At 41.1% G+C, this 27,439-nt stretch overlaps 3 protein-coding genes across 6 annotated transcripts in view; 2 read left to right on the plus strand and 1 right to left on the minus strand.

The window, feature by feature from the left end:
- The first annotated feature begins 904 nt into the window (after nucleotides 1–904).
- Nucleotides 905–4,383, plus strand: ptges3l (prostaglandin E synthase 3 like). The gene is made up of 7 exons (XM_050059719.1): nucleotides 905–1,092; nucleotides 1,219–1,332; nucleotides 1,547–1,613; nucleotides 1,726–1,824; nucleotides 3,661–3,750; nucleotides 3,880–3,942; nucleotides 4,155–4,383. Exons 1-7 carry the CDS (start codon nucleotides 1,058–1,060, stop codon nucleotides 4,161–4,163), a joined length of 477 nt encoding a protein of 158 aa, XP_049915676.1. The 5' UTR covers nucleotides 905–1,057; the 3' UTR covers nucleotides 4,164–4,383.
- A 940-nt stretch (nucleotides 4,384–5,323) lies between these two features.
- On the plus strand, nucleotides 5,324–10,429 carry aarsd1 (alanyl-tRNA synthetase domain containing 1). The gene is made up of 12 exons (XM_050059718.1): nucleotides 5,324–5,453; nucleotides 5,909–6,037; nucleotides 7,034–7,193; nucleotides 7,292–7,349; nucleotides 7,435–7,591; nucleotides 7,782–7,898; nucleotides 8,425–8,555; nucleotides 8,645–8,711; nucleotides 9,170–9,261; nucleotides 9,344–9,398; nucleotides 9,479–9,573; nucleotides 9,652–10,429. The coding sequence occupies exons 1-12, from the start codon at nucleotides 5,415–5,417 to the stop codon at nucleotides 9,785–9,787; spliced, it is 1,236 nt and encodes a 411-aa protein (XP_049915675.1). The 5' UTR covers nucleotides 5,324–5,414; the 3' UTR covers nucleotides 9,788–10,429.
- Nucleotides 10,430–10,616: 187 nt separating this feature from the next.
- Nucleotides 10,617–27,439, minus strand: part of LOC126399622 (myoferlin-like) — a 33,828-nt gene continuing 17,005 nt past the window's right edge. The window contains exons 13-55 of one of the 4 annotated variants that reach the window (XM_050059714.1): nucleotides 27,336–27,439; nucleotides 27,153–27,221; nucleotides 27,006–27,049; nucleotides 26,287–26,369; nucleotides 26,138–26,176; nucleotides 25,121–25,245; nucleotides 24,894–25,007; nucleotides 24,567–24,744; nucleotides 24,363–24,487; nucleotides 24,069–24,178; nucleotides 23,539–23,731; nucleotides 23,271–23,426; nucleotides 22,513–22,644; nucleotides 22,202–22,365; nucleotides 21,573–21,687; nucleotides 21,181–21,283; nucleotides 20,751–20,893; nucleotides 20,349–20,519; nucleotides 19,940–20,033; nucleotides 19,764–19,841; nucleotides 19,299–19,480; nucleotides 18,800–18,958; nucleotides 18,590–18,691; nucleotides 18,342–18,503; nucleotides 17,974–18,139; nucleotides 17,813–17,889; nucleotides 17,606–17,665; nucleotides 15,488–15,499; nucleotides 15,294–15,392; nucleotides 15,061–15,189; nucleotides 14,784–14,939; nucleotides 14,590–14,681; nucleotides 14,305–14,475; nucleotides 13,861–14,009; nucleotides 13,288–13,427; nucleotides 13,110–13,198; nucleotides 12,929–13,024; nucleotides 12,647–12,788; nucleotides 12,431–12,530; nucleotides 12,125–12,318; nucleotides 11,805–11,914; nucleotides 11,515–11,662; nucleotides 10,617–11,358 (exon numbers count right to left, since the gene is read on the minus strand). In XM_050059714.1, the coding sequence (XP_049915671.1) occupies nucleotides 11,320–11,358; nucleotides 11,515–11,662; nucleotides 11,805–11,914; nucleotides 12,125–12,318; nucleotides 12,431–12,530; nucleotides 12,647–12,788; nucleotides 12,929–13,024; nucleotides 13,110–13,198; nucleotides 13,288–13,427; nucleotides 13,861–14,009; nucleotides 14,305–14,475; nucleotides 14,590–14,681; nucleotides 14,784–14,939; nucleotides 15,061–15,189; nucleotides 15,294–15,392; nucleotides 15,488–15,499; nucleotides 17,606–17,665; nucleotides 17,813–17,889; nucleotides 17,974–18,139; nucleotides 18,342–18,503; nucleotides 18,590–18,691; nucleotides 18,800–18,958; nucleotides 19,299–19,480; nucleotides 19,764–19,841; nucleotides 19,940–20,033; nucleotides 20,349–20,519; nucleotides 20,751–20,893; nucleotides 21,181–21,283; nucleotides 21,573–21,687; nucleotides 22,202–22,365; nucleotides 22,513–22,644; nucleotides 23,271–23,426; nucleotides 23,539–23,731; nucleotides 24,069–24,178; nucleotides 24,363–24,487; nucleotides 24,567–24,744; nucleotides 24,894–25,007; nucleotides 25,121–25,245; nucleotides 26,138–26,176; nucleotides 26,287–26,369; nucleotides 27,006–27,049; nucleotides 27,153–27,221; nucleotides 27,336–27,439 (5,114 nt within the window). In that variant the 3' untranslated portion in view covers nucleotides 10,617–11,319. The remainder of the gene's footprint in view (nucleotides 11,359–11,514; nucleotides 11,663–11,804; nucleotides 11,915–12,124; nucleotides 12,319–12,430; nucleotides 12,531–12,646; nucleotides 12,789–12,928; nucleotides 13,025–13,109; nucleotides 13,199–13,287; nucleotides 13,428–13,860; nucleotides 14,010–14,304; nucleotides 14,476–14,589; nucleotides 14,682–14,783; nucleotides 14,940–15,060; nucleotides 15,190–15,293; nucleotides 15,393–15,487; nucleotides 15,500–17,605; nucleotides 17,666–17,812; nucleotides 17,890–17,973; nucleotides 18,140–18,341; nucleotides 18,504–18,589; nucleotides 18,692–18,799; nucleotides 18,959–19,298; nucleotides 19,481–19,763; nucleotides 19,842–19,939; nucleotides 20,034–20,348; nucleotides 20,520–20,750; nucleotides 20,894–21,180; nucleotides 21,284–21,572; nucleotides 21,688–22,201; nucleotides 22,366–22,512; nucleotides 22,645–23,270; nucleotides 23,427–23,538; nucleotides 23,732–24,068; nucleotides 24,179–24,362; nucleotides 24,488–24,566; nucleotides 24,745–24,893; nucleotides 25,008–25,120; nucleotides 25,246–26,137; nucleotides 26,177–26,286; nucleotides 26,370–27,005; nucleotides 27,050–27,152; nucleotides 27,222–27,335) is intronic. The other 3 variants (XM_050059715.1, XM_050059717.1, XM_050059716.1) reach the window with 3 other exon arrangements.

Consider the following 27,439-nt stretch of genomic DNA (forward strand, 5'->3'; position numbering starts at 1 on the left):
AGGAGACACAAAATAACTACAAAAAGGCAAATAGAGGCAATATAACCAAAAAGAGACACAAAATGACTACATAGAGATACAAAACAATGAAAAAAAACACACAACATTACCTCAAAGAGACAAACAACCAAAAAAGACACAAAATTACTACAAAACAAGTAAAAAAAAGACAAAAAAAATCACAGTAAGGAAATACAAAATAACTACATAAAGGGATAAGACAAAAAAATACACTAAATCACCACAAAGAGACACAAAGCAATTGACAAGACACAAAATAACTACAAAAACAGACAAAACATTCCCCAAATAGACACAACATGACTACAAAAAGGGGCAGAACAACTGAAAAGTGACACAAAATGACTATGAAGAGACATAAAATAACTTCAACAAAAAAAGGAGGCAAAATCAGCACAAAGTTTCCAGCAGTGGTGTAGTGGTGTCAAGATGCCCGTACAACTTTGTCATCTGTAAACTTTTTTTCTCTTTTTTAAATATGAAACAAAAATGTAAGAATGTGTTTAATTTTTGGTCAAAAATCCAAACTGATACAAAGTACCCTTGAGTTCCTTAAAATATCTAGAATTTAAATGTAGCTCAGCCTCCTTCACTGTGGTAAGTTGGTTTGCTCATCACTTAATGTATGAAAAGAACACACATACTCAGAGTAGAGCTTGTGTCAGGTGTTTATTGACTGTGATTCCAAATACATGCTGTTTCTACCCATGTCCCATTTGTTGTCTTACTCCTCTATTTAGTGTGTCCCTGCCCCCACTTCAGCCCTCTCATCACCTAGTCGGGGGCGGCTGAGGAGAACGAGGAGAATGCATCTGTTTTCCCGAGAGTTCCACGGACAGCCTATAAAGGGCAGGGGAAGGGTCTGTGGCAGGCAACCCTCCCAGCAGCTGATACCAACTGCTCTATATATAGCCTCCAGAGCCAGGACACTGCATTAAAGCACACAGGCCCAACGAACAAGCCACATGCTTTTAACTCCCTGGAAGTCAAAGGAATAAGAAAGCAATTTCTGTCGTAGTGCTGCGCAAGAATTAAAATGAACAAGCCCAAAATTGTCAGACCAGAAGAGAGGTGAGTGCTGCCTGTCTCTCTTACTACGACTACTACTACTACTAATAGTGACCAACATGTGCTTCTCAGCTAATCCTAATAAATAATTTGATTCATGAGTATAACAGTGTCTCTATGTCTTAACAGCCAGCCAGCACAAGCGCGGTGGTTTGACAGGAAGAAATATGTCACCATCAACTTCATGGTTCAGAAACCTAAAGATGTCCAGGTTGATATCCAGACAGACAAAATGGTTTTATGGTGAGTTTAAACACATAAGTGCAGCTTTGTTTCCATGTCAGTGAGATCTCTTTCCTGATCCCTATACCCCTGTCTTGTGTAATATACTTAGTGCAACAAGGTTTTCTTTCCAGGCAGTGAAATGATAATGTGGCCAGTTGTCTATACAATAAAATGCTGTGTATATTTTGCACTAAATTGCTCCCTTGACAACGCTGTCCTGTCTTCACAACAGCTGCAAAAACGATGAGGATGATGTGATCTACAATGAGCTGTACTTCTACGAGAAAGTTCTAAAGCATGTAAGCATCCAATTTCAGACATGATGAGACCAGAGGAATATGATCACTTCTTCATGTTGTAAGCTGGAATTTACAGTCAGTGTGCATTTTTATCTTTTAAACACTTTTAAAGGACTGCAGAGAAAAAGTCTTTGACCGCAGCATCAATGTCTTGCTGAGGAAAGTGAAGCCTGATTACGCATGGCCACGTCTCCAGAGAGATGAGGCAAAGGTGAGTGTGTGTGTTTGTGTGTTTAAATTGATTGGTCACAAGGTTTTTTACATCATTAGTTCTCAACGTTGGCTGCAGCGCTTCCAATGTAGGTCCAAACACTCTCATGATCTCAGACGTTTTCAGTGTTAATGTGAATTTTTTGACACTTTTTTTTAAACTAATTTTTTATTTCAACTTCAGCAGACCACGCAAACAATACAGTTTTTACATAGCTCACATAGTACATAGTACTATGACCATTTTACAAAGTTTTCAGCTGCCGTAATATCTATCCAGGTTTAAGACAAATACAGTGAAGTGTTAAAGTGTGATAAGATGTACTTCAAACTTGCAAGGAACAAGAAAGAAAGTGAGATACCAGTAATAATGATAAATAAAAGAGGTGTACATACAAACATACCTGTTTGACTACATGTACAGACACATTACAGGACACATTTGGTCTTTGCAACCTCAGTGCATACATGATTTGTTCCATTTCATACAGTTCCCATATATTTTTTAATGCAGATGTTGTACGTTGGAGGTTCAGGATTCAACCATCTAATTGCGATACCTCTAATTGCAGCCTCTAAGAGGATTTGTAATAGATACATTTTTGCCTTCCCCTGAAACCTTCAAGGATTGCTGAGGAGAATCACCCTTGGATCTTTGAGGATATTTTGCTCTCAGGTCATCTAACTCATCCTTCCAAAAGTTGCTCAACTTGGGGTAGGACCAGAAAATATGACTGTGGTTTCCACTTTGTGGGCCAAATCAAGAGATACTACATGAGGTTCCGACCACTTGGTTGAAAAACTCTTGACCCACTGTTGCTGCTCAGAAAAATACATGTTCAAAAAGAGACACAGGTTTGACTCCTTTGAATGACACTTAATCTCAAAGTACACTTTTCTGTAGGTCTGTAGGTAACACAATTTACCACAGGTGGGACCAAGCTATTGTTTTGCAAGTCACAAATAAGTCTCAGATCTTTGTACTCCAGTCCCAAGTCAAGGCTAACAAGTCCCAAGTCCTAAATTTTGAGTTTCAAGTGCAAAACAAGTCATAACGGGCTCTCTAATAATAAAAGTAATGCCATTTTAACAACAGAGTAATGTGGTAAATTTTACTTTTAAATTTGTATTTGTTAAAAAAGTTTGTTAAATAGTTGCTCGGCTGTTAAGCTAACGTTAACTAGGTATTAGCTCGCTAACTGTGCTGTGTTAATATTAATCTTGATTTGCCATTCTTTGTCCAACTTTAGATGTGGATTGAAGTTGGAAGTTGTTGCGTCTCCATCTGTCTCCACACATTTACTGCAATTTGTTTTTTGTTGACCACCAGTTTTTGTATGTGAAGGAAATTATCCTTGGTATCAAATTTTGAAACTGGTGTTCAGTAATGTAATGTTACTTCTTCATGGTTCTTTCCTGCAGCTTGATTGGGTGCTGTGGGATTGGTTCAAACAAAGTGGATCTGGGAAATTAAGTGTTGACTGGGAATGAATAGTGTTAGCGTTAGCTGATTCAAAAAAAAAGAGGAAATGATTCATGGCACACTCTTTAGATAATGGGAGAAAGCAAAAAGTATTTTCAAGTCAAAAGACTCAAACCCAAATTAAGACATGAGTCTTAAATGTTAAAGTCCAACTTAACTTGCAAGTATTTTTTGATTTTGTCAAGTCAAGTCTAAAGTCATCAAATTTGTGATTCAAGCCCAACTTTAGACCAAGTCATGTGACTTGAGTCCACACTTCTGCAACTACTTGCCAGCAATGCTGTAATTATAAAACGGGGTGTTCCTGCATCGCCACTCAACTTAACTTTGTGCTGTTTCTCCTTCACTTTACAGGCTAGCTGGATTTGTGTAGACTTTGATAACTGGAGGGACTGGGAGCATGAAGAGGATGAAGGAAAGGAAGAGTACGATAGATACATGGATGTGAGTAAATGCAGTAACTCTTCTGTTATGGTGATAATGGTTAAGAGTTTAGGAAACCGTGCACGTACTTTGCATTATTCACATAATTTCTCTCTTAGGTTCTGTAAACACTTGGCTTTTCTTTTTCAGGTGATCCAAGAATTGGCTACCAGTAATAAAGGAAAAACACCAGATATGGATGATCTTAGTGATGTAAGTGCAGTACTGGTAGAGGTTACTTAAATGCAACATGGATTATTTTCTTTTATCTGTTAAATCACTCGTGTTTTGCCTTAAAAAATACTGCCAAGAGAATAATGGTTATAAATAGCAATCCTGTATGAATCTGGATGTATGACTATAATCAATATTTTACTGATTATTTAAATGCTTGCACTGACCACTTTCTTCCCTCTTCTCCACAGTCTGATTGAGACTCACAGTACCCTCTCTTCTGAAGGGCCAGGACTGTGAAGACAAAGCTTTGTTTTCTGGAGCTTGTAATATTTATATTTGCAGATGATTTGACATGTTCTTGTCCAAAATATTGTTCTTATATATGTGATATTTTCTATGGCATTATTTATGGGCATATTATTGTCCACTGTACGCTGACATATCTTTGTCAGTTTGAATAAAAATAACTTTATCAACCGTGGTTTGAAAGTCATTATGATGGAGAATGGGGGAAAATATTTGATGTTTACAATCTTTTACTAGTAATTAAAATCCTTTAGACTGGATTATGGGGGTGAGTGTGGTAGAACATGGTTGTTGGTTTTGGTAACTCTTTTTTTATTTAAGAAACAAAGAACATAGGGTGGCTTTTACAAAGTCAAATCACTGTACATTTGTCACTTAGATCCTGGCATACAGTGTCACACTTTTCTCAAGTTTATACACAATCAATTTCTCCCAACATTTTGTACATGTAGCTCAAGCCTTAAAATAAAGTCCTACCATACTATATATTTTGTTTATAATCCTCAGCCACTGTGCCAGTGTTAGATGATCAACTTGTAACCATTTGTAGTCATGGCTTTCCTGCTACTTGCCAAAAGTATCAATAATAAAAATTCCCTTTTCATTCTTGGTGGAGCCTACAAATAGTTCACACTGACAACACAGACACAGACAAGAAAAAAGTTCAAAAAAATCTTGTTAATATCGGTCTTGTTCAGTTTTTTTTTAAAATGTTTTTTTTTAATATCCCCCCATCAAAATGTTTTAAATGCTTACATTGCAGCAGATGATTAGTCCTAATGATGTATGGGGTTCTAGCACATGTTTTACTTACACTGTATGTATTACATTATTATATATTTTATTAGTATATTATTACCTACTGTATGCACCCATATGGCCAAGTCTGTTCAATGTTTGACTTACAAAGCAAAATTCTATTCAATATTCATTATTATTATTACGTTGTTTTTTTTTCCATTTTCTGTTTTTTAGTAAAAGCTATGTCACATAAAAATATCAATAAATAAGAAAGAAAGAAAGAAAGAAAGAAAGAAAGAAAGAAAGAAAGAAAGAAAAACTCGAAGCCAAACAAAGTCGGTTGAACTAAGTTTGGACTACATTGCTTGCCGTACTAAGCCGATAGCTGTACCAGAGTCTGTTTGACTTGCATAACACCAGCTCGTGTCTCAGGTGGATTTTCTCCTCTAAAACACTCCACAATGGCTTTTCAGTGTCAACGGGACTGCTATATGAAAGAGGTATGAACAGTTTCAAGACAGTTTGTCATGACTGAAGTGTTTATAGCACGCGACAACACCTGACGTTACATATTAGGCTACATTCATTCTCTGCTGAAGTGGTTAGCATGGTTGCTAACTACAGTGGGAGCACGAGCTGGTTAACGATACCCACTGTAACTGATAAAGTTACTGTTTAACTTGTTTTAGGGCACTGCACATTTAGCATTTGTTGAATTATTTAATGTTGTGACAATGCAAAAGAGTACTAGCTTAATGTGTGTACTACTAGCTAGCCTCTCTCATTCATGCTGTCAGCCAGAGCCCACTGTCAAAATGTCAACAATTTTTATTTCTAAATATTACCCAGCATCTCGCGCTCAAAATGCACGCAGTTGCTTTTATGCTTCTCTTTTTGTGCAAACCCAAACCTTAGTAAAGTTAAGTTTTTTTCTTGTGTTGTTTTTTTGTGTTAGTTTGTTACCTGTGTGGTCTCCTGCTGCCCAGCTGAGCTCAAACATGAAGTCAGTGGAAAGAAACAAACTCTAAAGGGCTTCAATGTCAAACTCCAAGACACCATCTTGTTTCCTGAAGGAGGTGGCCAGGTAAGCTGATTTATCAAAATCATACTTTGTGCATCAAGCATTACCTGTCACTGATAACTGCAAATGTGTAACAAGAAGCATGCACTAAACTCAGACAAAACCAAATGGATGCTGTTCACCAAGGCTACTCATGCTGAATCTTTCAATATTCATTCTGCAAATGGCACATCCATAGAGAGAAACCCACAGTATAAATACCCTGGTATCTGGCTGGACGACAATCTTAATTTTAAGCACCCTATTAAAATTCTCACTACCAAAATGAGGACAATACTTGGCTTTCTGTACATAAATAAGAACAGTTTTCCTTTTGTGCATAGTCAAGGAATTGTAGAATCTGTATTTTTGTCTGTTTTCGATCATGGGGATGTTATATACGGATAAGCGACTGTCTACCACTCAGCCCTAAAGTTCATAACAGGTGATTGTTACAGCACCCATCACTGCAACCTTTACCACCAAAAGGTTGGCTGGCCGCATTTGGCTGTGAGGCGGGAACAGCATTGGTGTTTGTTCATTTATAAAGCTTTGAAGCAGATGTTTCCACCCTATATTTGATCACTTTGAACTCTGACCTCACATAATCTTGGTACTTGCTCACAGAATAGGTTGTTGCTTCACATTCCCTGAATTCTGATCTTGTTTTAATTGAGTGTAAATGCTTATAACTATACATCTACATCTCAGCATGTTTATCAACCTGTATTTGTACTTTTAGCGATCATTATTGCTATTGTTGTTTGTTGTTTTGTATGATTTCATTTCTGTTTTAATTGACATGCATGATGGCTCTTTGTTCATGCTCGGCATCATTAAAAAATGGGGGTCTCCCTCAGTTGATTTCCCGAGTCTTAATTAAAGGTCTGAATGAATGAATGTACATAAACATTCATGTTGCTTATTTGGGAATTGTTTGTATCAAATTAAAACATAGCAGTAAAAACATAGTACATGATATTATTACTAATTTTCACGTTTTGTGTCCTCCTCTATCAGCCAGATGACCATGGGTTAATAGGAGATGTCCCAGTCTTAAGGGTGACAAGGCAGGGGCCTGAAGCTGTACACTTTGTGACCTCACCTCTGGAGGTGGGGCAGGAGGTGCAAGTAAAGGTGGACTGGGAGAGGAGATTTGATCACATGCAGCAACACTCAGGTGAGCAAAACTAAATGAATAAGGTCAGGGACCCTTACATCATATATTGGTGTGATACACTTGTTACAAGCTATGATTGGCTTCTTTCTGTCTCTCAGGTCAACATTTGATCACAGCTTTGGCAGATAACCTTTTTGGATACAAGACCACATCCTGGTACATCACCACTGCAGATTTATTTCACTGTAACCATAAAAACTTGTGGGCTTACCTCTCCTCTATTTTTTTTCTTTTTCTTCAGGGAGCTGGGGCGTCAAAGAAGCACCATTGAACTGGACACTCCCTCTGTGAAGCCTGCCCAGCTCCAGGCCCTGGAAGAAGTCGTAAATGAAAAGATCAGAGTCCACGTCCCTGTCACTGTTCAGCTTCTCTCTATAGATGATCCTGCTGTGGAAAAGGTCCATATACTGATATTATTGGTGCTAAAATACAATCCTTTTACTGTGTGATCAGTGACTTAAAAGCCAAGGTTTTAGATGGTTTCAAAACAAATCTAATGTTGAATGTAGTGCATTTATTAACTTTACAAGCAGATTTTACATGTGCAGTATGTGATATGAGTTGTGTGTGTGTGTGTGTGTGAACCAGGTGAGGAGTCGAGGGCTGCCAGACGACCATGCAGGGCCCATTCGGATTGTTGATATCGAGGGCGTCGATGCCAACATGTGCTGTGGAACCCACGTGTCTAACCTCAGTCACTTACAGGTTTGACTTCATACACCCATGCAGACACATAAGCACTTAAATGTGCCGCATTTAGGGCTTGGCGATATTGGGGAAAGTCAAATGTCCTGATATTTTTTAATAACTACCTCTGTCGATATTGTGGGTTTGTTAGTGCTTTCACTAAATATTTACACAATGAGATTTTTGAGATATAATCATCAGTAATGTAGACATAATGACTAAGTGGGTAAAGGCAAATAAAACAATAGGTAGAATAGTCTAGTAAGTTCAGAAAATTACATGACTTTACTGTAATGCAGCCTATAAATTATATATATAAATATATAAATTATTAAAGTATATAAAATTAAAAAATTAAAAAAAATAAATAAAAAAAACTAGGAAAAGACAACACTTCTGATATTACAGCATCCAAGATCTAAGACGATATCTTGTGTTCTGTTAGGATATCGATATATTGCCCAGCCCTAGACTCATCTAACTTGCGTACAATACTTCACACGGTCATGTCATATTTTAACATTTCACTTTATCTGAATTGTAGGTGATAAAACTACTGGGAACTGAGAAAGGGAAGAAAAACAAAACCAATCTGATCTTCCTGGCGGGAAACAGGGTATTGAAGTATGCTGAGAAAAGCTACAGTACAGAGCGATCACTCGTGTCTCTGCTAAAGTAAGTCTGAGTCATCCAAATATCACCAATGTGAGTTAAACTCAGTCACAGAGTTTGAAGTGAAAAAAATCCTTGTTGTTGTTCAACAGGACTGGACCTGATGAGCACGTTGAGGCCGTTGACAAGTTGCAGAAGTCTGTTAAGCTACTACAGAAAGTAAGAAAATTGCATCAGTGATTTTTTTTTTGCTCTAGCTTCCCACACTGCACGTGCTGTTTATGTTTGAGAACTGTAGACAAGCAATTTCTGCTGTAGCAGTGTGTCATAATTGTGTTTAGCCCCAGTGCAAATATTTTTCTTGCGCCCTCACCTCACCCCAAACACAGATGCACTTCTGTACACACACATGCTCAGACAAACACAACCAGGGTTTAAATTGGGCCAGGGCTGTTCAGAGTATAACCTATGTATAGGCAGCAACATAATGTTTGCTGATCTGGTGGGATGTCGGGGCAGTCCGGGATCAGACCCCCTCTAGGTCTAGCGCTGGCTGGAGTTTAGTTGGTACAGCCATGGTCTGGGTTTCCTCCTGGCAAGCACTGTATCACCCATGTTTTTGCAACATAACACATTGCACATAGACTCCCTAACTTTCTTCAAAATGTTTTGGGCAGACGAACCTGAGCCTGCTACGAGACATGGCTGTCATCATCTCTCAGAACTTTAACAACAACCCCCAGAGAGGCAACTTCTTCAGCTTGCACAAGTAAGAGACCTGGCTGAGTTTAAAGTACAAACATCTGCGAAAGTGCTTCAGAAAGAAAATGGTGTCTTTTTTTTCTCTACAGGAAAGAGGGTGACAATGAATTCATGAATATCATTGCCAATGAAATAAACACTGAGGTAAGTTTATAACCTGACTGCTTACTTCTTGGCATTAGCTGTTAAATATCTTGGTTAAGCCTCGTTTTGTCTCCTCTTAGGAAACTCTGGTTTTCCTGACTGTTGGAGAGGAGAAGGGACCTGGTTTGTTTCTACTGGCTGGACCCAGTGAACGAGTGGCTGAGATGGGACCACAGTAAGAGCCGCCACCACATATTTTTTAGCCTCAGCTTAAAAAAAGTTTATGTACTATATGACTCTCTGTGCTCTCCAGGGTGTTAGAGATGCTCCAAGGGAAGGGAGCAGGAAAAAATGGACGTTTCCAAGGCAAAGCCAACAGCCTGGCACGCAGAGGGGAGGTGGAGGCTTTCCTGCAGCAGCACTGTAAAGACACCTCAGAGGAAGAATAAAACCAACAATGGTTCAAACCAGATGAATATTTTTTATGAACTAAGCATTCAGAAACTAAAGAGGTTAGTTTATCCGACTGTCTTAGCTAGTCATATTTTAAGGTAACAATCAATGTGTTTAGGTACAGATACCAAGAAACTGACCATTTCTATCAACATGTACTGTATATAACTGGGACTAATGTACATGTGCTGTACATATCTGAATGTTAAATGTCACATACAGTTTTTATTCATTTAAAACCTTATCTGTTAAACCTTATTTTCTGTGATCAGATTTCAGTCTTTTTTTCTCCTCAATAATATGCCATTTTATATTTAAATGTGGGGCTGCATTTAAGGGCCACTGTGTAGGATTCAGTGGCATCTAGTGGTGAGGTTGCAGATTGCAACCAAGTGAACACCCCTCAAGGAATGTAAAAATGTCAACAGTCCTCCGTAGAGTCATTGTTTGGTTGGTCCATTCTGGGCTATTGTAGAAACATGGTGGTGCAACGTGGCCGACTCCAAGGCTATTTAGTGAATACTGGGGCATGGTCTTTGACCCCATGGGAGCTATTGGGTATAACGCATGGGCAATTGAACTGGAGCTGCGATAGCGTTAAAAATAAAGGAATGGTGTCTGCTCATGTGCTCTTTGAATGCACCTAGCCTCCTTAGGTGTGCTTGGCCTGACAGTACTTTTTAGGTATGCTTTAACGGATGGTGGCTGATATACTGTGTAACATTTTTATAGAGAAAGCATTTGTTTATGGTCTTTTATTAAAAGACAATTTCAATAATCCCCCTCTCTTTTCCCTACTGATAATGGACACAAACACCGGCTGAATAATGTTTTAATATATTTAATTTAAAAGATATGTGAAAATATAATATACAAAAGACAGACACACTTGACATCATTAAAAGTCTTAAGTTGTTTTTGGCAGGATTACTTTGAGTGACCAGATAAATAGAAACCCTTGTACACTGTAATGCAATCAAATACAGCAGTCCTCTAATAAATACTACCTCAGTGAAACTTTCTAATAGTTACTATATTTATTTTTATTATTAACTGTTGTTAATCATCTTATTTGCAGACAGTATGCCAAAACAGCAGCAACACCTTACAATAATGTGCAATGCAATCCAACATAACCACTAAATACAGCATCCAGTAACTCTCAACGAGGTGAATCTCTTTCTCACACCATCACCAACATATAAAAACTATAAGAGCTGATTACAGGACAGTTGTATTAGACTACATTAAACTGTACAGGGGGTTCTAGTTTCTCATCCCTCAGCGTGTGATAAAAGCAGTGGTTTGAAAAAATGTATTGCTCACAAGTCTGTCACAGTTTAGCAGTGTACACAAAGTGTTCATGGTAAAATATGACAATATAGTGCAATTGTGCAAGCACCCCATTTAGCCCTTTATAAAATACTATAGGCAATAAAAAATATATTGAGATGGTTTTGGCAGTTATCCTGATCATCCTGTAGACATAGAGTGTACTTTCCAGCTCCTCTGCTCCTCCATTGTCGAGTTACTGAAGTGGTTTCACTATCTTCATTGAGATGTAGTTCTGGAAAAGGTAAAGGAGAACAGTCACATCACTACTTCTGTGTACGTAAGACTTTTTAATCACCTGCCCCATAAGCGCAAATAACAACGAACAGCTGGACCAAATCATTTCCGAATATATGACCACTACTCTCAGGTCCTCCTCGACGGTGCTTACCGGTAAAGAGTACAACAGGATGGCGAGGAAGAGCACTACTATGATAAGGATGATGAGTCCGATGAAGAGGCACCTGAACCTTCTCCACACAATGAACTTCATGGTCTTACATGGGTTGGTGAACCAAAAGAAGGATGTTTCTGGGCGTCTGATGGTGATGGAAATGAAAGACATGAGTGAACTTATTACCTCCTTTTGGCAGTTAAGACAAATGGATAAAATACATGTCAGAGATTTAATTTGAAGAATGTTAATTATGATATGGTTAAAAAGGTGCGTTTTTTTTTTACTTTGGAGGATCCAGTTTTGGGTTCATGTTGGGTTCATCCCTGCCTTTTCCTGCAGGTCTCTCGTCTACGTCTGCTTCCCTTACAATCTCCAGTGTCATCTCCACTTTGCCCTGTACGCACAAAACCAGCAGACATGAGCAAGATACAACAAGTTTCAGCCAACAGTGTCCTCTAAATTCCTGCCAAGAGTACTGCAAAAAGTCTTGAACTCATACTGAATTCTCTTTCCATCCAACCCTGTCACTGTTGATTCATTTGCTCATTGGTACAGGTTTGAACAAGGCCATCTATCTCTTGGTGTACTTTCTCTTCATACTTACACCCAGGGCCTTCTGTCCATCCTTCTCAATGGAGCAGGGCCACCAGCCTCTGACTGACTGCTGTGCAAACAGAGACTTGGCATTCTCCGTCTTCAGTGGAGCCCCCATTTCCACATCATCCATCATCTTCAGAGAACACTTCTCTGGAGTCTTTGCAGGAGCGACCAGATTACGCAGATCCAACTCCAGCGTGCCTGGACCACAGAGAATTTCATTATCGGTTAGGTTTTATAATGTTGGTCTTTGGGTAAATTAAACACTTGAAAGAAGTTAAGTTTTGGTTTAACTTTAAGTGGAGTGTCTTACCGAGGTAATCATCCAATGAGAATTTGTCGTTATCCCATATCTGAACAATCATCTTGGGAGGGATCCTGAACTCTGTTTTGTCAAGATTCCAAAAGCGCTCCTGTTGAATAAAGAACAAGTGAAAACATGTTCAACACTGGTCATATTATTTTCCATCTGTACAGTGTCAAAATGGTTCTTATTTTATGTAAAGTCAATAGTCTAGTCAAGCCTCACCTTCTTGGACACGAGACAAAGTTGTTCTGCAGGCAGGTACTCGAATTCAAAGACGAACCTCCAGTTAAAGTTGCCATCTCCGTCCAGAGACCTGTAGTGGACATCAGTTTTCTGCTTGTCCTCCTCCATGCCTGGCATCCAGCTGGCAAATGGGAACGAGAGGTGTAAGCATTCATTGTCTTCTCTCAAAAGGTTTCACTCACTATACTATATAGCTTTGCTTTTGAAGACAAACAGTATCATAAGTCACCAAAAAAACCTAAAATGATTTATCAGCCATACCCTTTGACATAAATGTCACTCATGTGTTCTCCTGTGATGCTGGTCTCGTCTAAAGTCACGTCTGTCGTGTTCCAGATGACAGCACGCAGGAAAAACCTGAACATTCAAGCACAGTGAACGTTAACTCATTGACATCTGATGTGACCGGTGATGAGATACTGAAGAGCGGCACAGCACTCACTTCTTAGGCTTGCGTGGTGTGATGTCAAAGGGAGGTCCAGGGAGCCCGATGCTTTTGGGGAAAACATCCACCCACATCTGAAGCCTTCCCTAAATTCACACAATATATAGGTTTTACAAAATAGCTGCGTCACGGTTGATGTGTACAGATAGAGCATGTGTGAGCTGTGACATCTAACCTGGGAGAGATTTGGCTGGTAGGTGCTGTAAAGGGTCCTGGTCTCCACATGTTCAGGGACAAATGCCTGTTTTCTGAGCACATGGAGGCAGAGGCGTTCTCGGGCCGGACCCAAGTGCTGATGAATTTCCTTGTTGTTCTCTGGGTGTGAAAAACATATTACAGCTCAATTAGGCTTATGTTATTAGATATTATTATATGTGGGAAGAAGATTTAATGACATCTAGTGGTAAGATTGCAGATTGCAGCCATGTGAATACCCCTCTCCTTAACGCTTCCTTTTCAAGCGTGTGTGGTATTACCTATATTACCTTGAGGTGCATTTGTGGCATCAAATTCAAGCTGCCACTTGAAGACATAAAAACACAGGAGGCCCTTTCCAGAGTCAGGGTTTGGTTTGTCTGTTCTGGGCTACTGAAGAAACATAGCGGTACATGGAGGGTTTTGTGCAAGGCAACCACTCCTTATGTAGATATAAATGACTGGTACTAAACTAACGAAAACACGATTCTTATTTTCAGGTGATTATACATTAATAAATACTACATATTATATTTTAAGCCATTGACATTACCAAACTGAGCCAGCGTGTATTCTGTGCCATGGAAGGTGAGCGATGTGCCGTTGTCCTCTGTCCTGGGTTTGGACAGGCCTTTTAGACGAGCCAGGTTCTCCAGGATTTGAGATGGCTTCAGCTGGTCCCGCCACTGGTTGATACCAGAACTGAGACACAAACAGACACAAAAGTGAGGATGATGACTGCAGGTTTTTAGGAATATTTCCTAAATTTTTCCCAGAGAGATGTCAGAGTGAGTGGATGCCCATAGACATGCACCCTGAGCAGTTGGGGGTTTGGTGCCATGCTCAAGGGCACCTTTAGCAGTGCCCAGGAGCATGAACTGGCACCTCTCCAGCTTCCAGCCCACACTTCATACTTGGTCAGTACAAGGACTTGCAGTGGCTATCCTCTGGTTCCCAGACCAAGTCCCCCTACTGAGCTACTAAGGTGTTTCCTTACATGCAATAGGTTTGTGGTAGACCACAGTAGGAGTTATATCGGGACAGGAAGCGGTTCTCCAGGTCAATCACAGTCTCGCCGACCTTCTCGTCACGGCTCAGGAGATCATAGTCATAGACGGAGATTTTCAAGTCCTTGTCTTGGGGCAGGAAACACGTCATCTCAAACATCCTAAACAAAACAAAAGGAGTGTTTGACAAGTGAGAAGGTGCACTGGATTTACCTTCAAAGAATGATCCATTTTATATTCTCTATTGCTTAAATGAGTCCGTTTATAGCTTTTACCTTCCAAACACAGGGCTGACGGTGTTGGGCAAATAATGGTCTCTGTCGTCGATCGTGTTCCTTCCCAGAGAAATCTTTATGTATGGATCACACTGAGCAGAAGAGAGAACACAAGTTCAAGCAGAAGGTGTTGGCTAGGCCACGTTTGTTGAAATATGCTGCTTTTATTGCTGGTAATACAAATTTATTCTCACTCTGCCGTTATTGTCCTTGGGCTGCAGGTCTATGGCCCGGACCACATAAATCCTGACCAGACACTCCTGAGGTCCGCTCTCTGGCAGCTCTCTGAACTGACGGGGAGGGGGAGCAACACCTGGGTCGTCCGGCAAAGGGTACACTTTGAATGAGCCCTGCAGGTAAGTAAACACATGTACATCTTAAGAACTGGGCTTGGTCCTGAGCTGAATCTCGTCAGCTTTAATTTTGATAGATGCTAATCAAGTGTTTGTGCTCTGAATTGCTTCAATCTACCTTCAACTCTCCAACCACAGTGGGGTCATCATCCCCAGTTTCAGTCTTGCCTCGCTGCAGTTTGAAAGTGCTGCAGAAATCAGTCAGGCCCTTGAACTCTGGGACATCCTCCAGTTCGCATTCATACACCTGAAAATATGCAGTCATATTGAGGTCATCTACAGCTCAGGAAAAAAAGCAAGTGACTTAACATTGCAAAGTGTGTCGTATAGGAAGATAAAAAGCCAACTAACTTTAAGGGTGTCGTATCCCTTTTTGAGGTACGGCCCGCACTTCAACTGGTCTCCAGTTGAAGCATAGAATTTACTCCACCAATCAACCGTCTCTTTTTCCTAAAGATTAAAATGCACAGTGTTAATATTCATACACATGGTCCTCTGCAGTTGGAATAAGAATATGAAATCTCAGTCGTGTTGTTTACTCTCACCTTCTCTACAATCTTTGGAGAAACAAGATGGGATGTGACACAAAACAGAAGAGAAGTCACAGGTATATACACATACAGTACTGACAAAATATGCAAAAACACAAACACACAGTACAAACAATAGGCCACAAGTATTGACAGGGAAGAGAAACAGTGAAGGACAGTTTGAAAAGGAGATCCCAGCTGCGATTTCACGATTCACAGAGAATCTGAAAACAAGGGCGTAACATAGGGCTGTGCAGAATGTACAACTGCACTAAGGCCCTGCGCCTCTAGGGGAGCCACTCCCACCACCTGTCCCTTCACTTGCAACATGGCACCAGTGGTTGTGATACTCAAGCCTACCATGAGTGAGACCTGGCTTTGAGTTATGTCTATAATAATAGCGTAATACACATATATGGTTTCTTGCCAGGAGTTGGATGGGAAGAGCAGCTGGTTAGCTTAGCTTAGCTTTGCATGAAGACTAGAAACAGGGAAACAGCTGACCTGTTTCTATCCAAAGGTAATAAAATCCACCTACCACACCTCAATTGCTCACTTATTAACATGTTACACCTCTTGTGTTTAACTGCATAAAAAGGCGTGTAAAGACAACAAGTTACAGGGGATTATGTGCCAGACTATTTCTTGGCCAGGCGTAGTGACTTCCTGGAGCCTTGTCATCAGTGTGAGGTTGATAAGAAACCAACAGAGACTTCAGGATGTGACTGTGTCTGGCCAAGAAATAGTCTGGCCGGCACATAAACCTCTGTAACACCTCAATGTGCTGTTTTTACACTTTGGTTTTTGCATGGATTTAACAAACAATTAGTGAGTGAACAATTAAATTAGTGAGCTCTAAAGATGGTGGGTGGAGTTTGTTACTTTTGGCCACAGCCAGGCTAGGATAAGGTTACAGCTGCTTAGCTTCATATTTAGCCTACAGACAGAGTAGAATCTTAGAAATTAAATAAGCACATTTCCCAAAATGCCTAACTTTAAGTGGATTAGAAACTGTACTTCCGACCACATAATGGCAGTGATGGTTCAAATGTAAAATTGCCCTCTATGAGTTGGATGCCTCGGGGCCTACTTTGCTCCATGTTACACCCTTGCTGTGGAAAAATAATTAAATGTGCTCATTAATTGGGTGACAATTCAATTAAAGGAATACTTCATCCCAAAATGGACAATATGTATATCAATTACTTACCCTGTGTCACACTGAACTTGTGAAGACAACTTTGTTTTTCTCAAATGCCTTCACGGTTAACAAAGAACGGAGATAATTCTTGATGAATTTAAAGTGATAGGGGTCCACATTTAACAACATATCAAAACATCTGTTTACAAACTGTCACACAATTCAGGTCTCATTCATCCATGTATGCTCAATACATCCCAGACGGCCTTGTCCGACAGAGCGCTGAACATAAAGTGAAGCTTATCTATGCTCTCTTCAAAGCCAGACTCCATTGAGAAAAACAGCTATTTTATCTCACTGAACCCTGATCTGCCGATCTACCACTGCCTTGTTTATTTATTTTGTTGGTGTTATTGTGTGACTTTTGTGTTTAGAGGGGTACATCCAGACTCACCAAAGTCACACAATAACACAAACTAACTACTGATGGAGGCAGTGCTAGATCAGCAGCTCCCGTGTTCAGCAAGGTAAAATTACTGTTTTTCTCAATGGAGTCTGGCTTTGAAGAGAGCATTCAAGTTTTAATTTAGTTCCTCGTATGATTGGGAAGTACTGGATAAATGATACTTGGATTTGCACACAGATGTTTTGATATAGTTTTGCTGTTGTAAATGCGGACCCCTGTGACTTCAATTCTTCAAGAATTTTCTCCATTTTGGGATTTCCATTCACCGTGGAGGCATTCTTCACAAATTCATCATTACACAGTGTAAGTACTTGATATACAAATGGTCATTTGGGAGATGAAATATTCCTTTAAGTACAATTACAGTAATTGTGACAGTTCCCAAGTAGATTAATGGCATTGTGACGTTATTATGAGGCTGTTGTCGAGTTTGCTGTCGTGCTTTGGATTAAGTGATCTCAGCCTTCCAGTGTCATTGGTGCACAGCCTTGTGAATTAGAAAGCTATAACAAGTAACTATACATACAAAGTGGGAGGCGGTAGGGGAAGCCATTTTGTTGACGGCAGCTGACATGCTGTACATAAACTGTAAGCCAGAGTAATTAAGTTTGACAAATTTGACTAGAGAGTCAAATTCTGCACTTTGTGGTGACAAGAGGAAAGAAGAATAAACAGTACGTCATCACAAACAACATGAGGATATGTTGTGGCACGGCGGTGGAGTTAACTGTACCTGAGCTTCAAGCAGTGGTCTCTTCTCCTCCATGTTAATGGAGAGATGTTTGGACGGAGACGCCATCATCAGAGCCACTGTAAATTGTGGGAACTTATTTATCTGCCATTACTGTATCAGATTACTCTCAGTCATTTGTAGTTTTTTGTTTGCCTCCTTACTTTTGGAAGACATGGCTCCCTCTGCAGTGATGACGTACGGGTCACATCTGAACTGCTCCAGAGACGTGATGGTGCACTGACCCACCACAGGCTTCCTGCCAAATGGACGGTGGTCGATAACCTTCAGCACAATAGGGGGTGTGTACATCTCTTCCTTTGGAAGGAGCTGGATGGAGGGTGTAGAGAAGAGAAAGAACTGAAGCGTTAAGACTCACTTTGAGGTTGATTTTCAGGTTTCTAGTGCAGCGGATACAATAGTTTCACAATACTCCTTTTGATTTTGGCTAATATTATTTAGCCTTTTTTCTTCCACACACTTGTTCACTTTAGTTTCATACACGCTCTAGCCAGTGTAACCCTGCCATTACCACTTTGATGAAGAGGACGGAGCTAGGGAAGTTGGGGCTCTTCTTCATGTTCTTGATGACGGCTGACTCCACCCTCTGTCCTCCACACTCCACAATCAGGCTGGGTGAAGACACTGCGGCCAGCTGGTACGGTTTCATGTTCCTCAGGCCCCACGCGAGAATCTAAACACAGACATACAAACTGAGTTAATGTTCGGGTCATTATGTGCATCTGTTCAGAGGGATGGTGTGTAAAGGTGGTGCGTTACCTCCACAGCAGTGAGCTGCACCACAGGCCGGATGCCCTGAGGAACCATGTAGAGGTTCTCCGCTCTCTTTGGGGGAACCAGGGGAAGCTCTGACTCGCCTGACTACAAAGACAGAGACAGTATGGATTATACCGACTTTTATGTTTTTACCAGTAACTTTACAAGAATTCACATCACAGTAGCCATTTCTATATTCCCTTCAGGACAAACCTTGTTTTTAAGGATAAGCTCAGCAGCCACGAGTGCCTCCCCTGCCTTTTGACCTTTCTGCATGATGGGGTGCCACAGCAATTTGGGTGTCTCATCCATGCCTGGATTCAGCTTCACCAGTGGTGTACAAACACTGCGGCCCAGCAGCTCATCCTTCCCCTGGGCAGGAGAGAACATGTCACAGTTATATTTTCACGCCTTTAGATGATGCTCTCAAACATTATGGTTTCAGTGAAGAGGAAAGGCGGGCATTACTAAAAGGAAGGAGAATACATTAAGAGTTATTTGGAAGGCAGTTCATAGTGTAAAATGTCCAATGAACTGTTTGTGCCTGAGAGATTTTCACCCAAATTATTTCATTTTCCCAAAGACAAATACTTAAGCAATTCTCTGCAACAACCCACAGTTAGATGTATTTAAAAGGTACATAATTTTGTGGTTCCATTAGTACTGAAACCAGGTGTATTAGTTGTACAAATATATATCTACAACATCCTACCACTTGGTCGTGGTCGAAGAACTCCAGTACAACATTAGGTGGCTGCTGAGCAACATTCTTTGGATCTCCATAAATCTCCACATCATTGAAGATCAGAGTTTGGTCCCAGGTTGGGTTCAGTGTTGCCCGCAGCTTCTCTGTTGTCTTACTAAGATGCAGGAATGAAATGTGTGCATATGGATCTTCGAAGGAAAAAAAAAACAAAACGTGTGTGGTTAAATGGTCATGTTTTCACATTCATCAGTCTCCTCTCATTTTAAATGTGACACTTGAAATGCATCAGCAGTCTTAAAAGGGGATAGTTTGGATGTTTTGGAGAAGCAGACAGGAGTACCACCACAGGAGCTAACCAATGTATTGCTGTGGACGTAAAAAATCAGTTTAAAATTTATGCTATACTTAGAATATATACCCCACTTCACCTTGTTGTCAGACATCCCTTAACTTATTTATCCTCTCTCTTACCAGAAAAACTATCTTTGTCCATAGATGCCAGGTTCTGTGCCTGATAGACGTAGACACGAAGATGGTACATATGTGACCCTGTGGAGAAAACAAAACATTATTCAGCTGCATATACTTAAGTATGTTGGTTTGTATGTGCATGATCATTCGTATGCGTCACTATGTGCATCACTCACGGTCAAAGGAGCACGACACAGTGGGCGTGTTAGCACCAAACATCTTGGTGGCATCAGCCTTGGAGCCTTTCTCTTTCTCCTCAGTATCAACACCCTGCAGAGTAAACCAAAGGGATGCCTCAAAGCCTCTACCTGTTCACACGTCACACGTCACACGTCACACGTCACACACTGCCAAAACATACCATGGCACTGCAGATGTGTTTAATACTTAAGTAAATATTTGAAAATATTTGGTGACTCAGATCCGGTTCATGCTTTAATGCAAGCCATTTCTCCCAGACTCATATGTGGACAGATACTTTAGTGTTGCATTCTGGCTATTTAAGCCAAACAGACTGTCTTTATGAACCCAGACCCTGACGCAAACACGTATTTCAAATCAGAATATTTTTCTGTGTTTGCTCACCAGCGCCCCCTCCAGCTGGAAGATGGCTGATGCTCCGAGCCGGTCCTCTGGCGCCATCTTCCGCCTCCAGCGCCTTCGACGGAACGTATCTGATGAACGCTCCTTCCTGTGGAACTTCCAGCCAATCAGAGAAGAGAATTCCCAGCCCTCTGGGTCACCTTGGTCTCGCCTCTGTGAGCAAGGATAACAAATAGGTTAACCTTTTTTTAAAGTGGAAATCTGAGTAATACAGTCATTAGTAGTGTGAGATTATTTACTGTGAGAGACACCTGGATATCAGTTTTCTTTATCACATTGTCAGAGTTTGCAAAATTAACTTCCTACATGACAAATGTGAATTGCAATAGCTGCAACCACACAGGCCTGTTGCCCCTTTTTGCCTTTGTCCTGTCCTGTGCTGACCTCCATAGCTCCTCCTGCAGGTAGCGCAGCTCTCTTGCGAGGTCGGACCAGCCTCCTCCTGCGGTGGATGTGGTACACCTTCTCCGCAGACACCCAGGACCGGGGCTTGTCATCTGGGGGAATGGTGACTCCATACTCCCAGCCTGTGGAGTGCACACACACAAAGAGACACATTTGCACAAACTATTTTACTTTGTTTCATTATTGTTTGGATACAGGAACATATGGTTTGAATTTCATCATGTGAGTTTAATTTATTATTATCATTATTATGCACTAGTAAGAAGGAGAGAATGAGTCAGAGCCCCGGGGGAACCAGGAGAAAAAAAGATCTGTAAATAAAACCATCCAGCACTATTCAGTCGTTTGGTTCCTATGCTCCGAATAACAATACACTCTAGATTTTGGCCAGTGAGGTGAATCTCTGCACCTTGATCATCCACGGCTCTGTTGTCATCCACAGTCCACTCGTCCTCCCACGCCCAGCCTGGAGGACAGTCGAACTCTCCAGGGTGACGGCTCTTCTCTCCATTCTGTGCAACACAAAACCTCAGTTAGTTACACAAGCTCGTTGTTGTTGTGTATTTTCATAATGTGTTTTGGCCGACTCATATTAGATTCCATAACAGGCATCTGGAGGAAACCTGAGTGGAAATATTAATGGCCACCAAAGTCAATAAATAACTAAAAGAAAGACTGTGGGGTGGTAGTCATGAATATTTCTGTGCTGTGTGTCAAAGGGACCAGGAAACTACAAACTGTGCTTGTGTAATATTTAAAGCCACCCTGCACATCATTTGCATGTCAGCGTGCTGTTCTCACCACATCGGTAAAAGGCTCGGGGGCAGCCTTCCACTCTCCACCGGGGAAGCGAGTCTCATTTTGGAACACCTCGTCCATGAATTCAGTGTGTCCTGCATCTGCTTCTGTTAACAGACTGAAATGCAATGTCAAACATATGTAACATCTGTGTGTGACACATGGAAACACACTTTACAAAGGCCTACTTTACAGCTACAGTGTGGGAAATTTGGCACCCTCCAGTGGTAGCACCAAAAAACCCACACAAATGCATGCAGCAACTTTAATAAGATGAAGTTTCTAAAATGAAGCATAGACAGTTTTAATGGTTAGCTCATGATATGCAGATAGATAGTGGTTGTACTTGCGTTGACAGAGGCAGATTAAAAAAGTAAGTGTAAATAACTTCCAGCTCACTGGCACAGTCTGGTACTTTGTCATAAAATCATGGTCTGAGGCACAAGAGGAATGTAAACAATAGAGAGCAGATTTAGCCCACTTCCTCCACTTGAGCCTACAGAGTGTGCGTGCCCAGTGGAAGACCTGTTTTTCTCCTCAAACATGTAACTAGTCTGAATCCTGAAACAGCAAATTACAAGTGCATTTTATAGGAGGGAGGATGCAAAATGGTCATCTGCAATTATACTCACGCTTTCTCTGGGTCAATGAACCATTCACCTTCCCACTCCCATCCTCTCGGGGGCAAGAAGTACTCTTGTTTCAGCTTCAGTTTGCCTGTTACGTCTGAGAATTTGTGGCGCCCCACTAGTCCCGTTGTCCCCCACTTCCCAAACACCTGGGCCTGGTTCTCGTACTGTAATGCAAAGGAGGACATGTTCAGGTTTAGATGTTGATTTAACTGCATATGCATTTTTCGGCAATACTTTATGAATATAGAAAATTACACCAGTTATTGTGAGAGATGCGTTATGACTATATGTTATATTTTACAGTGATGTACCATCTCAGCGAACACACTGAAGGTTCCCTCAGAGTAGGAGTTGAACTTCTTCTCCTGTGCAGTCAGACCCAGCCACATGTTGACTCTAATCTGAACAGGCATCTTCTGGCCCTTATTATTGTCCATGGGGTACTGAGGGGGGGGAAATCACATGAGCATCATGATTTCAGAGGAATCATTTCTGGTGCAGTACCTTTTAAGTCCAGAAAGTCCACTAGTAAAGTACCAAGCTGCTACCCCTGAGTTTAAAATGAGTTATCTAGGGTGAGACAATAAAAACTGTTTGACATATCTGACATAAATAAACTGCAAATAGATACTTTTATATTTCAGTTTCTTAATAATTCACTTCCCATCACCTTTCAAAGTGTCTTTGTAATTAGGGCTCACATCCACCATTATCTCACTAGAGCTATTGATCTTCTATAAAGTAAAACAGGTCCTGCTTCACTTTGCAGTCACTCCTCAATTTTTAATTTAAAATAATACCTTAAAACAACATCTCCTGATGGAGTACATTTCTATGTAAATGAGTTATGATACAGTGTATTTAAGCCAATATGTTTTTGTAATCTTTGTTTTTATTTCCTTTTTCCTCCTTGCTTTTTTCTTTATATTTCTAGTATGTAATATTTGAAAACTGTATCCTTTTTTTTCCCTTTTAGATTATTTAAAAATATTTATGTCTGTTTGTTAATTGTATGTTTTCTTTCATTTCATTTTATGATATGCACAAATAAGAAACTGCAGGTGTGTACCTGTAAAAAGACAGTCTGTGTCTTGCCACAGTGCTGACCACAGGCCTGCTCGCTGTATGTGGAGAAAAGGATTTGGTGAGCGGGGATGCGACTGTAGGCCACCCTCTTCTCACCCCGTAACATCCAGATGATCACATCAGGCATGCTGTTCTGGGGCTGAACAAAAACATGTGAACAAATGCTGCATTATGGATGGGCAAAACAAACAATATAATGCTTAGAAAGCATAATTTAAATTGCTCAAAACAAAAGCTTGCTGTGTACGTACCTCCTCAGCCAGCTGATTGAGCTTGTTCAGCCAGGACTCTAAGTCAGGCAGAGTGTCACGGATCTCTCTGGCCTCCTCTCTCATACGCCTGGCTCCTTCCTTGATGGTGGTCAAAGCACTGTCTCGCAGCTTCTTGATTTGGATGTCCAGAGATGTGAGGTTGGAGCGGCCCTCCAGCTCCGGTGTGGGGAAACTGACGGAGAGCGGATACAAAATTAATTTCAGTCGAAACAACACACAAACAGAGATTATACTGAATTAAACATTGCTATGGATAAAGTTTTGCTGTTGTTAAACGTGGACCCCTATGCCTTCAATTCATCAAGAATATTCTCTGTTTGTGGATTCTTCATTCACCATGGAGGCATGCGAGAAAAACAAAGTTTTCCTGATGAATTTAATGTAACATAGAGTATGCAGTTGATATACAAATGATCATTTGGGGGGTGAAGTGTTCCTTTAAAAGAGGCACAGACAACAGACATGCATCTTGCTGAATTTTTCAGCAACACCACATTAATTTAATTTACCTTTCTAGGTCTTCAATCAGCTGAGTGAGCAACTTCAGCCACACCTCTACAAGTTGGTTGTCAGAGACTTTAGCCAAGATGGCAGTTTTGAATGCCTCCAGGTTGGCTTCCTGTAACAACAACACAATAGCGGTGAGGAATATGCTCCAATCTGAAACCTTTACCATAGACTCTCACACTGTACAGACACACAGTAAACATTAGTACAATACAGTATGCTTTATTGGCTGCAAACCTATCAATAAATCATAAACTCTAGGGTTTTGAAGATGACAGAAGATAATACAGTATTACCAGGTGGTGAGTAATGTAGAGAATGATGTTGACAGCATCCAGGCGGTGGCTGATGTCCTCCCAGAATGAGAGAACCACAACCACTGGCTTAGTGTCCGCCCAGGGCAGGTAGTAGTAGTGGTTACCTGGAAAAATCACACAAAAATTCATGTTTTAAATGTGTCTCCAGTGTGTATCACATCAGATAGTAGCTTCCTCACTCACCATCAAATACAGCACAGCTATACTGAGTGGTTGAGGCCAGTGGTTTGCAGGTGGTGTCCAATTTGTTGCCGTAGTTACCGATGCTGACCTCAAACTGGATTGGCTCTCCTGGTTCCTGTATCATGGTGGCGCTGTGGAAGACTGCGCACAGACTGTACTTCCTTCTCCTCTGGTATTTCTGGTGTCGGGATAAAAACAGAAAAGGGAAAGAGAGGTAGAAAATATCCGAATCAACTAAAATTAACTGTAACAAGAAACAAGAGAAACCTCACTACTGTCAAACTGAGCTACACTTGGTATCACTGTGTGGATAGATAGTCACAGTACCTGCGCCACCAGGACGTCATCACTGGAGATACTGTTGACTGTTTTGTCTGTTTTCCCCTCCAGCTTAGTGGACAGCTCCACCAGGACCCTGCCCCTGTACGCTACTCCTTCTCCCTGCAAAGACATTGATATGAACTGCTGAAAAACCAATGTAGGGAATGTAGGACAGGGATAGAAGTGAAGAGAAAGATTATAGATAGGATTCTGAAAAATCAAGTCATCACTACCTTGCCATAATTGAGATCCTCATAGGGGTCTGGCAGGCCGGTGAACTCTCTGGGGCTGCCGTACAAGTTGACATAGCAGGGCCCGAACACGGGGAGGAAACCCACTTCAGACTGCCCTGTGTTAGCTGTGGAGATAATTAGACTTAACCTCTATATGATTATGACTCAAGCTAAGCCAAGCAAAGCTTTAATGTTAGTAAGTCAGTGATGCTGCATTGGAGGCGGTGGTAATGGGCAAACGAAGCAGGTGGCAGAAACTGCGGCAACAAAACGGTTAAACACATCCTAATACTACTTTCAAAACAGAGCACAGCACGGCTTTACTAGCAATGTGCACGCACAGAATTAGAATTATTCAGCAAATCAGCATGCACAACATGCTTAAAGGGAGAGTTCATCCCAAAATAAAAAATACATATTTTCCCTCTTACCTGTAGCTCTATTTATCAGTCTAGATTTTTTTGGTGTGAGCTGCAGACTGGTGGAGCTATCAGCCAGAGAGATGTCTGCCTTCTCTTGAATACAATGGAACTAGATGGCACTCAGTTTGTGGTGCACAAAGCAATGTCTCTTTCCAGAAATCATGACGTGTTTAATCCAATGACCTTGTTGTGAGCAGTTTCACATAGGAACTGTCTTCTTTATACTGATCTACACCCGCTGAATGCACCACCACACAGCGCTGAGCAAGCTAACGTTACAGCTCAGCCGAGGAGGACGCTATTAATATCACGAGCATGAGCCTCTTGTCCTTGAGTAGATGCATGCTTCCTTCTGCCCAGTGATTTGGTTGGTTGCACCACAAGCAGAGTGCCATCTAGTTCCATTATATTCGAGAGAAGGCAGACATCTCTACAGTCGATATCTCCAACACTCGACAACTCACACCAAAACAATCTGGATTAACAAAACAGCACTACAGGTAAGAGGAAAAATGTGTATTTTGATTTTGGTGTTACTGTTCCTTTCGTGCGTTACATCGCATGCAACACAGAGCAAAAAAGAGCACAGTTGAACCTTCATACGATGGCATTTCCTCATTTCCTGCATGTTCCTCTATTCCGGGAGAAAAAGGACAATTCAAGTTCCATTTAGATGTTAATACACACAGGTGCATGAGAGTTTTCACAAAAGATCCAGGCTTATCAAAAATCCAAAAATAATACCTTCGATCTCTCCACCAGAGGAGGCTATCTTGGACAGGTTCAGGTATGTGGTGCCAATGGCATCATTTCCTGTCAAACGATCCCTGCAGGCACACAGGACACCTTCAGACTCACACTGCATGCACACACACACACCACTGTAACTGTTAAATACATGCAAATTTCACAGTGTAGGGACATTGTTGTGCTCTGCCTGTTCACTAACTCTATGAGGGAAGTAAAGAAAAACAGCGTCTCTCTTTTGTTGTTCATGCCTGCGTCTTTTCAACAAGGTATTTATTGGCCCTGGGATCCGAGTGTGTTTTCAACACCTTCAGAGGCGCGCAGTTTTTCTAACCTTTCCTCTTGCACTTATTTCCCCTCAGCCTTCCTGGACGTGGGTTATTTGACTGTTTGCTCGCTCAGAAACGCACAATAATGAAAATTAGCTGAGAGACGGTGCCAACAGGATCCCAGAGCGTGTTACAGAGGGGAAGGGAGGGGCCTCCACAGTCTGAGTCATAGGGCTGCTACAGTATTCTCATGTGGTTGGTGATGGGGCATGGAAACACACACACACACACACACACACAACACAACTGACCTCACTGCAGAAATTCTGTGGTACACTTTCTCAACCATGAAATCCTCCAGGAACAAAATAACACTGCCTCTTCTTGAACACACAATATCACAGGCTACAATCTCTTAAATATAAACGGCAATCTTGTTTGACTTACCAATCGAACACTGTCAGTTTGACACGCTCACACATGGAGGGAAACTACAGAAAATACAAACAGCAGGTTAAAAAATTACTGAAATTCTTTCATGGTGTGTATTTCTTTCTTACTTTTGTGCTGGTTTAGAAAACAGCTTTCTCTTACCTTCACTTGAAGGTTCAGTACTTGGTTCCACTCGGGGTTTGCGTTTTTCTCAATGATCTGAGTGCACAGCTGGAGAGAGACAAAAAAAACAACACATGAACTTTTGTTCTGTTACACAGCAGTGTTACATTAAGCATGCTTACATTTACCCCTGCAGCTATAAAGAGACAAATGATCGGGAACCTTTCTGCCAGCGAAGCGAGCCTCTAAGAAGGGATCCACCAGGTTCTTCTTGTTTTCATCTCCTCCGAAGAGTTCTTTCATGGTCTGGACGAATGCATCATCCA

This window comes from Epinephelus moara, chromosome 13 (assembly GCF_006386435.1).
Source record: "Epinephelus moara isolate mb chromosome 13, YSFRI_EMoa_1.0, whole genome shotgun sequence".
Lineage (NCBI taxonomy): Eukaryota > Metazoa > Chordata > Actinopteri > Perciformes > Serranidae > Epinephelus > Epinephelus moara.